The sequence below is a fragment of the Oncorhynchus mykiss genome, chromosome 8 (genome assembly GCF_057628025.1).
Source record: "Oncorhynchus mykiss isolate SJ-2025 chromosome 8, ASM5762802v1, whole genome shotgun sequence".
In the NCBI taxonomy this organism is placed as follows: domain Eukaryota; kingdom Metazoa; phylum Chordata; class Actinopteri; order Salmoniformes; family Salmonidae; genus Oncorhynchus; species Oncorhynchus mykiss.
In genome coordinates this window covers 74,427,799-74,443,725 of record NC_143029.1, presented here as the reverse complement: position 1 = coordinate 74,443,725, position 15,927 = coordinate 74,427,799, and the positions used below count along the sequence as shown (strand labels likewise).

The 15,927-nt window shown below is 43.1% G+C and overlaps 1 protein-coding gene across 2 annotated transcripts in view; it reads left to right on the top strand.

Annotated features, from left to right (window-relative positions):
• The window catches only part of LOC110530503 (rho-associated protein kinase 1), a 69,099-nt gene that overhangs the window by 19,750 nt on the left and 33,422 nt on the right, over positions 1–15,927 (top strand). For both annotated transcript variants that reach the window (XM_021613647.3, XM_021613646.3), the window contains exons 2-4: positions 13,325–13,406; positions 15,339–15,439; positions 15,627–15,764. In XM_021613647.3, the coding sequence (XP_021469322.2) occupies positions 13,325–13,406; positions 15,339–15,439; positions 15,627–15,764 (321 nt within the window). The remainder of the gene's footprint in view (positions 1–13,324; positions 13,407–15,338; positions 15,440–15,626; positions 15,765–15,927) is intronic.

Here is a 15,927-nt window from a genome sequence, read left to right as displayed (position 1 = left end):
ATTTGTTCTTAACTGATTCCATAGTTGTGATGTCTTCACTTTTATTCTACAATGTAGAAAACAGTAAAAATAAAGAAAAATCCTGGAATGACTAGGTGTGTCAACTTTTGACTGGTACTTGCTTAATTAACTTCATTTATATTATAGAGTTTTTTTCCCCCAAGAACCTCGGAAAAACCCTCTGAGTTTCCGTTAAGATGGAACGGAAAATATGGTGCTGTACATGAAGGTCACCAGCACAGTACTGAGCTATTTAGCTAAAGTATCCCTGTGTTGTGTGGGTAGGAAACGCGGGAGACCGGCATTAAATTCCCTGACGAGGAGAAAGGAGTAGGATGTCCTTGTAAATAAGAATTTGTTCTTAACTGACTTGCCTAGCTAAAAAAAGGTTACACAAAGAGTGTAACATTTCTGCACCCTAATTTTCTAATTCTAGTCTAACCAATACCCAAACGGAGCTTCCGTGAAAATGCTTGTCTCAGAGCAGCGCGGAACGGTGCTAAAATAGTTTGTAGACATTTGCTTCAAATCCTATTGCTTCTAACTTCAATATGCTCTTTAAATAAGACATACACCACTTTTAACAGCACATTACTCAAAACTAGTGAGACTCATTTCACCTATGGTAGGCCTACAGTATATCTAAAAATATTTTTTTCAATGACGTGACTCTGCCAATAATTACTTTTAGATGATTGGAGGATTCTAAATGAATATCTATGGGGCATTTTCCGTTAGGAATTGTGAGAACTGAGAATATCTAAGCGGCTTTTATGTAATTTTAAAATAATAAGTTGCTTTGTTTAAAAATAAACTATTTTGGAGATTTCATTTAACCTAGAATGAGTGAGAAAAAGGCAATTCTTGAACATGGGGAGACATTCTCACTAATTTGGAAATAAAGCAAGTTTTTTTTATTTTTCTCCAAAAATAATTATTTATAACTTGATTATTTAGCAGACATCTCTTGCTTATACTCAGTCAACACATATATCTTAAGAATATCATGGAATATAATTGAACATTTTTGTTTCTCCATGCTTATCGCAGAGCAGCGTGTAACAGTGCTGAAATTGATGTCCACAGCGGGAAGGCTATATATAACGATATTTTGGAGATTATTTTGTTTTCAAATAAACATGTAATATGAATAAAGGCCAAAATAATATTTATAAAGGCCAAAATGTAGCCCAGCTAATGGCCGTAATGGTTCTGTACAATGTGACCGTCAGTGATATTTATTCCCGTAGTAATTCGTTATGGATCCATAACTAAACATCAGCATTTTAAGAGTATTTTTATCATTATTTTATTAACGAACACATAAAGATGCTGATGAAGAAATACAGTACTGTACAGTATATACTTTTACATTTGGATAATAGAGCATTTAAAAACCTGTTTTCAATATGCCTCCAGTTGTCCATCACTACTGTAAATAAAAACACAGCATCTTGTTTATTCTTGATTGTAACCACTGTCACAAATAATTTGTATCTACCTTTCCAATTACTTTTAGAGTTTGTGATTTACAAATGTGCGCTTTTCATTATTAGTTACATTGTTTTAGTTAGAACAAGCAGACATTTTTTTAATGATTGTTTTGTATAGGGTGCTACATTGTTGGCCAGTTGCAATTGTAAGTAGGCCTAATAAAAATAAAAGGTACTTCTATTAGGCTGTTAAGCCTCATAAGCTACTTCAGCCAGGTAAGTTATTTTAGATAGGCCTAGGCTCTGCAGAAATAGACTCAAATTAAGCCCTCTTGTTTTGTAAAGTAAAATTAAGATTATTGTTGAAATGAGTTGCTCGATTGGTGTAGGTTTTCTCCATCTGTTCGGTGTGCAACACTTGCATAAAAAGTTAGCTACATTTTCAACACCAGCCACTGTTCACCTCCTATTGATTGCCCTGAGGTTGCCGCCAGTTTTTAAAACAATTTTCTTTAAATGTAACCTTTATTTAACTAGGCAAGTCGGGTAAGAACTAATTCTTATTTTACAATAACGGCCTACGCCGGCCAAACCTGGATGACGCTGGGCCAATTGTGCCCCGCCCTATGGCACTCCCAATCACGATCGGATGTGATGCAGCCTGTATTCGAACCAGGGACTGTAGTAATGCCTCTTGCACTGAGATGCAGTGGCTTAGATCGCTGCGCCACTTGGGAGCCATGACATACATACATACATACATACGGACGGACGGTCGGTCGGTCGGTCGGAGTTGGAAGTTTACAAACACTTAGGTTGGAGTCATTAAAACTCCACAATTTTCTTGTACATATACTTAGTGCATGACAAGTAATTTTTCCAACAATCGTTTACAGACAGATTATTTCACTTATAATTCACTATATCTCAATTCCATTGGGTCAGAACTTTACATACACTAGGTTGGCTGTGCCTTTAAACAGCGTGGAAAATTCCAGAAAATGTTGTCATGGCTTTAGAAGCTTCTGATCGGCTAATTGACATAATTTCAGTCAATTGGAGGTGTACCCGTGGATGTATTTCAAGGCCTACCTTCAAACTCAGTGCCTCTTTGCTTGACATCATGGGAAAATCAAAAGAAATCAGCCAGACGTCAGAAAAAAAATGGTAGACTTCCACAAGTCTGGTCCATCCTTGGGAGCAATTTCCAAATGCCTGAAGGTACCAGGTTCATCTGTACAAATAATAGTACGCAAGTATAAACACCATGAGACCACGCAGCCGTCATAGCGCTCAGGAAGGAGACATGTTCTGTCTTCTTGAGATGAATGTACTTTATTTTGACATACAATTTGATTTCCAAAGTCTCGTGGAATGTAGGCCTACATTTAACACCACACATCGCCAGTTCCTGTAGACTGAATGATAGACCTGCTATTTTCATGTTAAAATGTTATGTGAAGCATTTCCTCCATTGTTTTTATGGTATGCCACTCTGGTATGTCTGCATAATGATCAAATAGCCACAGTAGCCTACTTGGCCTCTGTTATTAACAGTCAATTTAAAGCAGGTACAGCCTCAGTGTTCCCAGTAAACACGCACCGGAAGTTGCGCCGACATTTCACGAGGTTCAAGTTTGCGCTCAGCAGACCTGAAATTTGCTCAGTGCCAACATTTTTTAGAGGGAACATTGACAGACGGGACACAATGAGTATGATAAACCTGTACCATTCATCTCTAAGCGGATGATCGTTATTTACTCTTGTTCCCCCTCAGTACAGCAGGCCATTCATGACATTCAGCATGGTTTTGACTCGATTCAAAAATCACTTACTGATCTTAAACTAGTGCTAATTGCTAAGAAAAGCAAGTTTATGTAGTCCTCTAGGTCTCATAATATTGACCATGAGGACCTGCCTATTTGCACATTGAATGGAGCCCAAATTGAGCAAGTAAACCATTACAAGTACTTAGGTATTTGAATTGAAGATAAGTACTCTTAAAATTGAAAAAAGCGGAGAATTTAAGATTGGTTTCTTTTCTAGAAATGAATCCTACCTCGCTTTGGAAAGTAGAAGGAAGATTGTTCAAGCAATGCTTCTCCCAGTACTTGATTATGGTGATATAATCTACATGCATGCAGCAGCCTCTGTTTTAAAACCTTTAGATTCCGACTATCACTCAGCACTGTGTTTTATCGCTGGGGACAATTCACTGCATTTTGTATAGTTCTGTTGGCTGGGAGTCTGACTACCATAAGGGCCCAGCATTGGCTACTTTTTTGTACATAAAGCAGTTCTCCAGAGACTCCCCCTCTACCTCAGCTCATGTAAACTCAGCAAAAAAATAAATGTCCCTTTTTCAGGACCCTGTCTTTCAAGGATAATTTATAAAAATCCCAATAACTTCACAGATCTTCATTTTAAAGGGTTTAAACACTGTTTTCCCATGTTCAATGAACCATAAGCAATTAATGAACATGCACCTGTGGAACGGTCATTAAGACACTAATGGCTTACAGACAGTAGGCAATTAAGGTCAGTTATGAAAACTTTCTACTGACTCTGAAAAACACCAAAAGAAAGATGCCCAGGGTCCCTGCTCATCTGTGTGAACATGCCTTAGGCATGCTGCAAGGAGGCATGATGACTGCAGATGTGGTCAGGGCAATAAATTGCAATGTCCATACTGTGAGAAGCCTAAGACAGCGCTACAGGGAGACAGGATGGACAGCTGATCGGCCTTGCAGTGGCAGACCACGTGTAACAACACCTGCACAGGATGGGTACATCTGAATATCACACCTGCGGACAGGTACAGGATGGCAACTACTGCCCGAGTTACACCAGGAACGCACAATCCCTCCATCAGTGCTCAGACTGTCCGCAATAGGCTGAGAGAGGCTGGACTGAGGGCTTGTAGGCCTGTTGTAAGGCAGATCCTCACCAGATATCACCGGCAACAATGTTGCCTATGGGCACAAACCTACCGTCACTGGAGCAGACAGGACTGGCAAAAAGTGCTCTTCACTGACGAGTCGCGGTTTTGTCTCACCAGAGGTGATGGTCGGATTTGCGTTTATCGTCGTAGCAATGAGCGTTACACCGAGGCCTGTACTCTGGAGCGGGATCCATTTGGAGGTGGAGGGTCCGTCATGGTCTGGGGCGGTGTGTCACAGCATCATCGGACTGAGCTTGTTGTCATTGCAGGCAATCTCAATGCTGTGCGTTGCAGGGAAGACATCCTCCTCCCTCATGTGGTACCCTTCCCGCAGGCTCATCCTCTTATGACCCTCCAGCATGACAATGCCACCAGCCATACTGCTCGTTCTGTGCGTGACCGTCAGTGTTCTGCCATGGCCAGCGAAGCGCCCGGATCTCAATCCCATTGAGCACGTCTGGGACCTGTTGGATTGGAGGGTGAGGGCTATGGACATTCCCCCCCATAAATGTCCAGGAACTTGCAAGAGCCTTGGTGGAAGAGTGGGGTAAAATCTCACAGCCAGAACTGGCAAATCTGGTGCAGTCCATGAGGAGGAGATGCACTGCAGTACTTAATGCAGCTGGTGGCCACACCAGATACTGACTGTTACTTTTGACCCCCCCCTTTGTTCAGGGACACATTATTCAATTTCTGTTAGTCACATGTCTGTGGAACTTGTTCAGTTTGTCTCAGTTGTTGAATATTATGTTCATACAAGTATTTACACATTTTAAGTTTGCTGAAAATGAACGCTGTTGACAGTGCGAGGACGTTTCTTTTAGTTTATATATCTCCCTAGCCTGATTTGAGTCAGAGATATGACAACCTCCCCCATTCATACAATCACAGATTAGACACGAATTGTTGTTCAATGAAATTCCTATCATTTCTCTTTGTAATATGCGATAGCGAGATTCAGGTAGCTTTGCATCTCTTATGCAGACAACGGGACAATGGTCACTGAAATCACTAGCAAAAATCCTTTGGCTGTGTACTTATGAGGGGAGTTTGTCAAAATTGAGTTTTCGGAGTGTTTTTGTTTGGGCCGGGCTGGTTCAGTTGTCAGCGGTGCTAGATTCAGCTCAATCAGATATCTTTCAGCTATCAGAAGCTGGCATCAACAAATCCAGATTAAGATCACCCAAAATATATAATTCAGATTTAACATAGTTAAACAGAAGGTCAGACAATCGGCTAAGAGCATATGTTGAGGCAGAGGGAGGGTGATTTATTCCCACTTGTGTAAGTTTGGCATCATTACAATGGCCAACATTTGGGACTAAACATTCAAATTGCTTAGGGACAGAGGTAGCTAAAGTGATCCTGCCCCTCGCCCTTCCATAAAGGGTTCTCTGAATCCCGTGAAGCATGGGAGTGGGTGGATTTCCGTGTCCTTCTCGCCAGCTGTGATTTTGGGCAGCTCCATGGTAAAAAATGTGACCGTTCCTCGTGCAAAAACAATGTCCTATCCCGGAGTTTGAGTAAATGACATTACTAAGCTGCTCCAAAATGTACTACGTCAGGACATTGATTCTATCATAGTCCATGTGGGTTTTAATGACATTATGAAGGTCAGCTCTGAACAGTTGAAACTGGATTTTAAAGAGCTCAGTGACTCTCTGCTAGACCCTAATCAAATACCCATCATATCTGGCCCTCTGCCATCTCTGGATGCTTTAGTAGGATTCTTGCTACGTGATTATTGCAACACAGTGGGTGTAACTTTTGACTATTTCGATACCTTTTGGAAACCAAATACGTTTAATAAGGAGGTTGGATCCACCCCAATCATTTACGTTCCTGGATCCTTACACAGCATCATAAGGCTGCGTTCAGACAATGATTTATCAATGACCCAAGCCCAGCTCATTTAATCCCTACCATTGTGTTGCTGAGTTGTCATAATGCTTCAGCAAATGTACATTATACCAGGGGCGTCGGTAGACACAATGTAAGTAACCTAATGTATGTCCCTCTAACTTCTCTGAATGACTCTGCTGGTCCTACAGCCATTGTAAACAGTAATCATGTGCCTATGAACCGGGGGTATACTGTTAGCACTGAGGCGGTGTGTCCTAGTAGGAAGTCCACTGTGTGCAGCTCACCCTGTACTAAATAACATGAGCATATTTACTTCTGCTAAGCTTCCCAGTAAAGCAATGAAAACACAAATAAGCATCCCAGTGCCACAAATAGCCCATGTTAACATATTTATCTTAAACACGGTTCATGAAATCAATAAAGAAATATTTTTAAATTTGACCCCCTTTTCTCCCCAATTTCGTGGTATCCAATTGTTTAGTAGTTACCTTCTTGTCTCATCGCTACAACTCCTGTACGGGCTCAGGAGAGACTAAGGTTGAAAGTCATGCGTCCTCCGAAACACAACCCAACCAAGCTGCACTGCTTCTTAACACAGCGCGCATCCAACCCGGAAGCCAGCCGCACCAATGTGTCGGAGGAAACACCGTGCACCTGGCTAGCGTGCACTGCGCCCGGCCCACCACAGGAGTCGCTAGTGCTTATGGATGCCACCCGTTAGATAAAATACGGAACGGTTCTGTATTTCACTGAAAGAATAAACGTGTTGTTTTCGAGGTGAGTTTCCGGAATCGACCATATTAATGACCTAAGGCTCGTATTTCTGTGTGTTATCATGTTATAACTAAGTCTATGATTTGATAGAGGAGTCTGACTGAGCGATGGTAGGTAGCAGCAGGCTCGTAATCATTCATTCAAACAGCACTTTTGTGCGTTTTCCAGCAGCTGTTTATGACTTTAAGCCTATCAACTCCCGAGATTAGGCTGGTGTAACCGATGTGAAATGGCTAGCTAGTTAGAGGGGTGCGTGCTAATAGCGCTTCAAATGTCACTCGCTCTGAGACTTGGAGTGGTTGTTCCCCTTGCTCTGCAAAGGGTAACGCTGCTTCAAGGGTGGCTGTTGTCGTTGTGTTCCTGGTTCGAGCCCAGGAGAGGGATGGAAGCTATACTGTTACACTGGCAATACTAAAGTGCCTATAAGAACATCCTGAGCGCGTTTCTTCCCAGGGCAGCTGGGTCCACACACCTCTGGTTCTCTGTTATACCCTTTTCACACTACTGAGCTTAGCCAAGTTCTCTACCGTGTTGGCTTAGTTACACATCCACCATAGTGTCTAGAATCAAGCTGGAAAAAAATAAACATCTATAACAGTACTGATGGCATGAAAAGGGTAAGGAAACTGAACCAGTATGGTTGGAGTTGGCTTGATGGTGTGAAAAGGATAATGAAACTGAACTAGTACGGGTGGAGTTGTCATACTATCATGCCAAGGGAAAGAAACTGAACCAGTACAGTTGGCATTGAAAAGAAGGGGCCTGCCTCACTTTGACTTTTGTACAATTACAATTTTTGTTCAGCATTTCGTTGAACTTGTTTGGCCACATACTTAAAAATAGCACTCTGACGTGTAGAGTCCTGTTGAGGAATGCGAACTGCGGCCGTCCAGAGTTCTCTGCAGCAGGCAGGGAGGAGGGGGATAGGCTTTCTCATCTGCTCTGCACCATGGTCACATACAAGGCCCCATTTTCCCCTCTGTATGAAACACTCAGCCCACCATTTAGAAGAGCTGCTGTGAAATCTATGCCTATCCTCAGTTCAGCCATGACTAACGGGTGGGCTGATCTAGCCAGCTCTCCCATTTTTTTTACTCTACACTCTCGCCCCCCTTCTTTGAATATCTAGTTTTCTTTCCTCCATCTCTTTCCCTGAGGTGTTATTTCAGTCTTCATGCCTGCTACTATAAAGAGGCCATGACCACCACAAACACTGTTACACCATCAATAGCCATCAGAGGAGTTACTTAAGAGGGTTCATCTGCTTGTCTGAGCTGCAGCTGATTCACCATGTCTTTTTTGTTTTGTTTTTACCCATTAGGATGCAGGAGGAGGGTCGGGCCTTTGTCTTGAAGTGTCATCTGTTTTGTTTTTACCCATTAGGATGCAGGAGGAGGGTCGGGCCTTTGTCTTGAAGTGTCATCTGTTTTGTTTTTACCCATTAGGATGCAGGAGGAGGGTCGGGCCTTTGTCTTGAAGTGTCATCTGTTTTGTTTTTACCCATTAGGATGCAGGAGGAGGGTCGGGCCTTTGTCTTGAAGTGTCATCTGTTTTGTTTTTACCCATTAGGATGCAGGAGGAGGGTCGGGCCTTTGTCTTGAAGTGTCATCTGTTTTGTTTTTACCCATTAGGATGCAGGAGGAGGGTCGGGCCTTTGTCTTGAAGTGTCATCTGTTTTGTTTTTACCCATTAGGATGCAGGAGGAGGGTCGGGCCTTTGTCTTGAAGTGTCATCTGTTTTGTTTTTACCCATTAGGATGCAGGAGGAGGGTCGGGCCTTTGTCTTGAAGTGTCATCTGTTTTGTTTTTGCATAGATTGCTTGTTTAAGTCAACTAGGTAGACAAAGGTGAAAGTCCTGTGCTCAGGAGTCATAGAACATAAGACATTACATCTAGGCCCTACTCAATCAGAATAATGAAGGGTAAGGTTCCTTCTCACTCGTGGGGAAGCCAAGGAAGGAACCATGTATAGGCCTGACCCTGGCTAGAACTGAACCATACATGTCCTGTTATAGGCCAGGCCCTGGATACAACTGAACCATACATGTCCTGTTATAGGCCAGGCCCTGGCTACAACTGAACCATACATGTCCTGTTATAGGCCAGGCCCTGGATACAACTGAACCATACATGTCCTGTTATAGGCCTGGCCCTGGATACAACTGAACCATACATGTACCGTTATAGGCCCTGGCTACAACTGAACCATACATGTCCTGTTATAGGCCCTGGCTACAACTGAACCATACATGTCCTGTTATAGGCCAGGCCCTGGATACAACTGAACCATACATGTCCTGTTATAGGCCAGGCCCTGGATACAACTGAACCATAGATGAACTGTTATAGGCCCTGGCTACAACTGAACCATACATGTCCTGTTATTGGCCCTGGCTACAACTGAACCATACATGTCCTGTTATAGGCCCTTGCTACAACTGAACCATACATGTCCCTTTATAGGCCCTGGCTACAACTGAACCATACATGTCCTGTTATAGGCCCTGGCTACAACTGAACCATACATGTCCTGTTATAGGCCCTGGCTACAACTGAACCATACACGTCCTGTTATAGGCCAGGCCCTGGCTACAACTGAACCATACATGTCCTGTTATAGGCCAGGCCCTGGCTACAACTGAACCATACATGTCCTGTTATAGGCCAGGCCCTGGCTACAACTGAACCATACATGTCCTGTTATAGGCCAGGCCCTGGCTACAACTGAACCATACATGTCCTGTTATAGGCCAGGCCCTGGCTACAACTGAACCATACATGTCCTGTTATAGACCAGGCCCTGGCTACAACTGAACCATACATGTCCTGTTACAGGCCAGGCCCTGACTACAACTGAACCATACATGTCCTGTTATAGGCCAGGCCCTGGCTACAACTGAACCATATATGTCCTGTTATAGGCCTGGCCCTGGCTACAACTGAACCATACATGTCCTGTTATAGGCCTGGCCCTGGCTACAACTGAACCATACATGTCCTGTTATAGGCCTGGCCCTGGCTACAACTGAACCATACATGTACCGTTATAGGCCTGGCCCTGGATACAACTGAACCATAGATGTCCTGTTATAGGCCCTGGCTACAACTGAACCATACATGTACCGTTATAGGCCAGGCCCTGGATACAACTGAACCATACATGTCCTGTTATAGGCCTGGCCCTGGCTACAACTGAACCATACATGTACCGTTATAGGCCTGGGCCTGGATACAACTGAACCATACATGTCCTGTTATAGGCCTGGCCCTGGATACAACTGAACCATACATGTCCTGTTATAGGCCTGGCCCTGGATACAACTGAACCATACATGTACCGTTATAGGCCCTGGCTACAACTGAACCATACATGTCCTGTTATAGGCCCTTGATACAACCTGAACCATACATGTCCTGTTATAGGCCTGGCCCTGGCCACAACTGAACCATACATGTACCGTTATAGGCCAGGCTCTGGATACAACTGAACCATAGATGTACTGTTATAGGCCCTGGATACAACTGAACCATATATGTCCTGTATATAGGCCCTGGCTACAACTGCGATCTTTGTGATGTGCCACTGCCCTCTGTGTGTGAGACATCCTGGATTAAGGAAGATTAGGTTAAATCCCGCTGGTCTGCCGGCCACTTCTTCCCAAGCAGGGCAGGACCCAGACTCTAAGGAGGACCCTTATGTTCGCAGCTGGGCGATGATTGGGGGTTAATCATCATGTTGGAGTAATATAATCATATGGATGACCTTAGTTCTCTCTACAGCTCATCATGACATGTCTGTCACTGCAACGTTTACATACTTTTCCACATACTAGATCCATTTGAGTTAAGGTGCTAAATGTATATGCCCTGCCAAGTTGAGTGTCAGTTAGGAACTCTGTCAACCAGACACTTTTGCATTGAAGAGCTCCCTGACCCAAGAAGTTCAGGAAATCATCACGACCCACAGATGAAGGGCTTTATGGTTCTTCAATTACTTCAGTTGCTGTTTTGAGGAGTTGCTGCTGGGTGTTGAATAAAGTCTCAATTCCTGTGTGATGCCCAATGCCTGTGGCTAAGCTGGCCATAGATAATTTGTTTCTAATGTACATCATCCTAAGGTCTTTTTTGAGATCTTGCAGTATGGTAATGAGCTGTTCCAAATGACTGAATAGGCTCTGTCCATCGTTTTGTTGAAGACCAGATAGTCATATGTTTGACGCCACACCATTGCTGTGATTGTGTGTAGTGTAACACTAGCCCTCTAATTGAATGTGACTTGGTGTTTTTTTTATAGAGTCCAAATTTCCCTAAACACGGATCAAGTTATAAAACGCAACCCTTTTAAACCTGTCATCAGATCTGCTATTAATCGGTTTAATTACATTATAACCGTTTAAGCTACAAGTGGCACATAATTAGGATATTTTGTTTGTGATTAGCTGAACCTTGGCCACTGTTGCCTAAGCCAGTTTGAGGCTACTGCTTGCAAGGTTGCTTATTGTGACGGTTTGGCCTTTAGCTGGGTTATAGCCTATAACCTCCAGGTAACATGCTTTGCACCATATACAGTGCCTTGCGAAAGTATTCGGCCCCCTTGAACTTTGCGACCTTTTGCCACATTTCAGGCTTCAAACATAAAGATATACAACTGTATTTTTTTGTGAAGAATCAACAACAAGTGGGACACAATCATGAAGTGGAACGACATTTATTGGATATTTCAAACTTTTTTTAACAAATCAAAAACTGAAAAATTGGGCGTGCAAAATTATTCAGCCCCCTTAAGTTAATACTTTGTAGCGCCACCTTTTGCTGCAATTACAGCTGTAAGTTGCTTGGGGTATGTCTCTATCAGTTTTGCACATCGAGAGACTGACATTTTTTCCCATTCCTCCTTGCAAAACAGCTCGAGCTCAGTGAGGTTGGATGGAGAGCATTTGTGAACAGCAGTTTTCAGTTCTTTCCACAGATTCTCGATTGGATTCAGGTCTGGACTTTGACTTGGCCATTCTAACACCTGGATATGTTTATTTTTGAACCATTCCATTGTAGATTTTGCTTTATGTTTTGGATCATTGTCTTGTTGGAAGACAAATCTCCGTCCCAGTCTCAGGTCTTTTGCAGACTCCATCAGGTTTTCTTCCAGAATGGTCCTGTATTTGGCTCCATCCATCTTCCCATCAATTTTAACCATCTTCCCTGTCCCTGCTGAAGAAAAGCAGGCCCAAACCATGATGCTGCCACCACCATGTTTGACAGTGGGGATGGTGTGTTCAGCTGTGTTGCTTTTACGCCAAACATAACGTTTTGCATTGTTGCCAAAAAGTTAAATTTTGGTTTCATCTGACCAGAGCACCTTCTTCCACATGTTTGGTGTGTCTCCCAGGTGGCTTGTGGCAAACTTTAAACTACACTTTTTATGGATATCTTTAAGAAATGGCTTTCTTCTTGCCACTCTTCCAATAAAGGCCAGATTTGTGCAATATACGACTGATTGTTGTCCTATGGACAGAGTCTCCCACCTCAGCTGTAGATCTCTGCAGTTCATCCAGAGTGATCATGGGCCTCTTGGCTGCATCTCTGATCAGTCTTCTCCTTGTATGAGCTGAAAGTTTAGAGGGACGGCCAGGTCTTGGTAGATTTGCAGTGGTCTGATACTCCTTCCATTTCAATATTATCGGTTGCACAGTGCTCCTTGGGATGTTTAAAGCTTGGGAAATCTTTTTGTATCCAAATCCGGCTTTAAACTTCTTCACAACAGTATCTCGGACCTGCCTGGTGTGTTCCTTGTTCTTCATGATGCTCTCTGCGCTTTTAACGGACCTCTGAGACTATCACAATGCAGGTGCATTTATACGGAGACTTGATTACACACAGGTGGATTGTATTTATCATCATTAGTCATTTAGGTCAACATTGGATCATTCAGAGATCCTCACTGAACTTCTGGAGAGAGTTTGCTGCACTGAAAGTAAAGGGGCTGAATAATTTTGCACGCCCAATTTTTCAGTTTTTGATTTGTTAAAAAAGTTTGAAATATCCAATAAATGTCGTTCCACTTCATGATTGTGTCCCACTTGTTGTTGATTCTTCACAAAAAAATACAGTTTTATATCTTTATGTTTGAAGCCTGAAATGTGGCAAAAGGTCGCAAAGTTCAAGGGGGCCGAATACTTTTGCAAGGCACTGTATTAGTTCTACTGTAGGCTAGCTACATAGTGCTAGTAGTGAGCTGGTTAGAGTATTTGCCCCAGTTGTGGTCTTAGTTTTTGAAATCTATGCTTTCTATTAATGCTTCTCTTCGTTCTCTCTAGGATGGCTTGGATGCGTTGGTGTACGACCTTGACTTTCCAGCCCTGAGAAAAAACAAAAGCATCGACAACTTCTTGAATAGATGTAAGTAGCTAGCCTATACAAGGTTCCTCTCCCGCATATGTCCTCCTCCCTTTGTGCAGAATCTCTGTCACTTACATCATATTTGTAGAACACACGCACACGCAGGCAGACAGGAGAGAGTGGAGGCTGTTTTGGGGTCACCGCCTCGCCTCTATACATTCCATGGCACTATTGTGTCTGCAGCTCAGTCTACTCGGTGTCCTCAACAAAAGGGCTTTAATGAGTGGCTGGTGACCCACATGGTGTCCCCCTCAGACTGGGGGACCACCATGTCTGTATGACTGGAGCATTTTAGCACAAGGACTGTCTGCAACTTTGGCATGTCATTAGTTTATGAATATGGTTATATATTATATGTGACTACAATGGTAGTAAAGCATCTACTATAGATGAGGACAATTCTTCACAAACTGTTCCCCATATTGGAAATAAACGGTCAATACGAGCTACTGTAAAGCCTTGGGGCTACATCTATCACAGGCTATTTGTTCAGTTAGTCTTGCTGGGTACTTTCAGTGTTGGAGAGGCCTTGAAGGACATTATGGCAATGGGCTAGCTGTTTTGTGAAGGGGCTGATTGCAAATGTCATCCCTTCAGGGGGTCTGTGCTCTTTGTATTGCTAGTGCTCTCCTCCTTAGACTACTAACCCATGACATGTGGACTAATCATATTCTGTATGAGACCAGTAGCCAATATGCCTAGGCTACACTCAATCACATTAGCCAACATCTCCGCGGACAGTACAAACAAGTGATTTGATTTTCTCCCTCCATATTTTAGTCCAAGCATGTGGGAATAAAACCATGTTTAAAAAAACTTGTAAAAAATGTAATTTTTATCGCACTTTTTGAATCACTTCTCAATCATGTACTTTACTTGATCGTGTACTTTTAGTTATGAAACCCTGAAACCGTAACTGCGGGAAACAACTCTGCATTCAAAATGGTCTCATTTTAATAGTTCTAGTCCGTGGCTTTATTTTTTTTAGATCAATTGAACTCTGATGCACTGCACTCAGCCCCCCTTTTTTTCCCATGCATTCTTGTGCCAGTTGTGAACCATGCAAATAGAAAAACTACCCCTCCTGTTCAGCTATGACCAAATTTGGCTGAATACTATCTTCCCTAGGGCAGGGAAGCCAGTTGTTACATCAGATAGGCTCTCAGTACTGTAACACACTCTGTAAAGCGGTCAGTGGAGAAATCCCATCAGCTCAAAGAAAGAGGTTTCTTTCCAAACAGCAAGCAATGCAGATGTAGAAGCACGGTGGCTAGGAAAAACTCCCAAGAAAGGCCCAGAACCTAGGAAGAAACCTAGAGAGGAACCAGGCTATGAGGGGTGGCCAGTCCTCTTCTGGCTGTGCAGGGTGGAGATTATAACAGAACATGGCCAAGATGTTCAAATGTTCATAGATGACCAGCAGGGTCAAATAATAATAATCACAGTGGTTGTCGAGGGTGCAGCAAGTCAGCACCTCAGGAGTAAATGTCAGTTGGCTTTTCATAGCCGATCATTCAGAGTATCTCTACCGCTCCTGCTGTCTCTAGAGAGTTGAAAACAGCAGGTCTGGGACAGGTAGCACGTCCGGTGAACAGGTCAGCGTTTCATAGCTGCAGGCAAAACAGTTGAAACTGCAGCAGCAGCACCGTCAGGTGGACTGGGGACAGCAAGGAGTCATCAGGCCAGGTAGTCCTGAGGCATGGATCACTGGTCAAGGTTAACTGGTGTCTATGTAACATCCAAGTTCAATGGTACCTGTACTTCAGATATCTAGTGATGTTATTATTACAGATTTTCCTCTGCTGTTTTAATTTTGTGTTATTTTTGTATTCTCTGTCTGATGCGGTGGACAAAGTCCCTTCAGTAATTTACTAATCTACCCTTTTCTAACAAGTTTCCTTTTAATGTCATCTCTCCACTTCTCTTCTTTAGATAAGGACACCATCAGTAAGATCCGGGACCTGCGGATGAAAGCAGAGGACTATGAGGTGGTCAAGGTTATCGGGAGGGGGGCGTTTGGAGAAGTGCAGTTGGTGAGGATCGCCATTATGGTTATGCTAATTTGTCCTGCGTGAATCACATCAACTTTTGTCTGTCTGCTTTCCCTTCATACATCTAGTGCAGACAGATATAGAAGTATAATATTATTATTATTATATGGCTATAGGTTTGGCTTGACGCAAGCCATTCGCCCTAACTAGAGACTCTCCTCTCTCCCAGGTAAGACACAAAGCCACGATGAAGGTGTATGCCATGAAGCTGCTTAGCAAGTTTGAGATGATCAAGAGGTCGGACTCTGCTTTCTTCTGGGAGGAGAGGGACATCATGGCCTTTGCTAACAGCGCCCTGGTGGTGCAGGTATGGAACGCATAGTTGTTTATAGCGACACCTTAGTTTCGTTCTCAACTTTGCCTACTAGGAATAATCTGTAAGGAAGCACAGTGATTGAGATTCAGGCAATTGTAATGCTAATTTTTTGTTTGTTGCTTTCCTCTTCATTCCTCCTAATGATGTTTGGTCA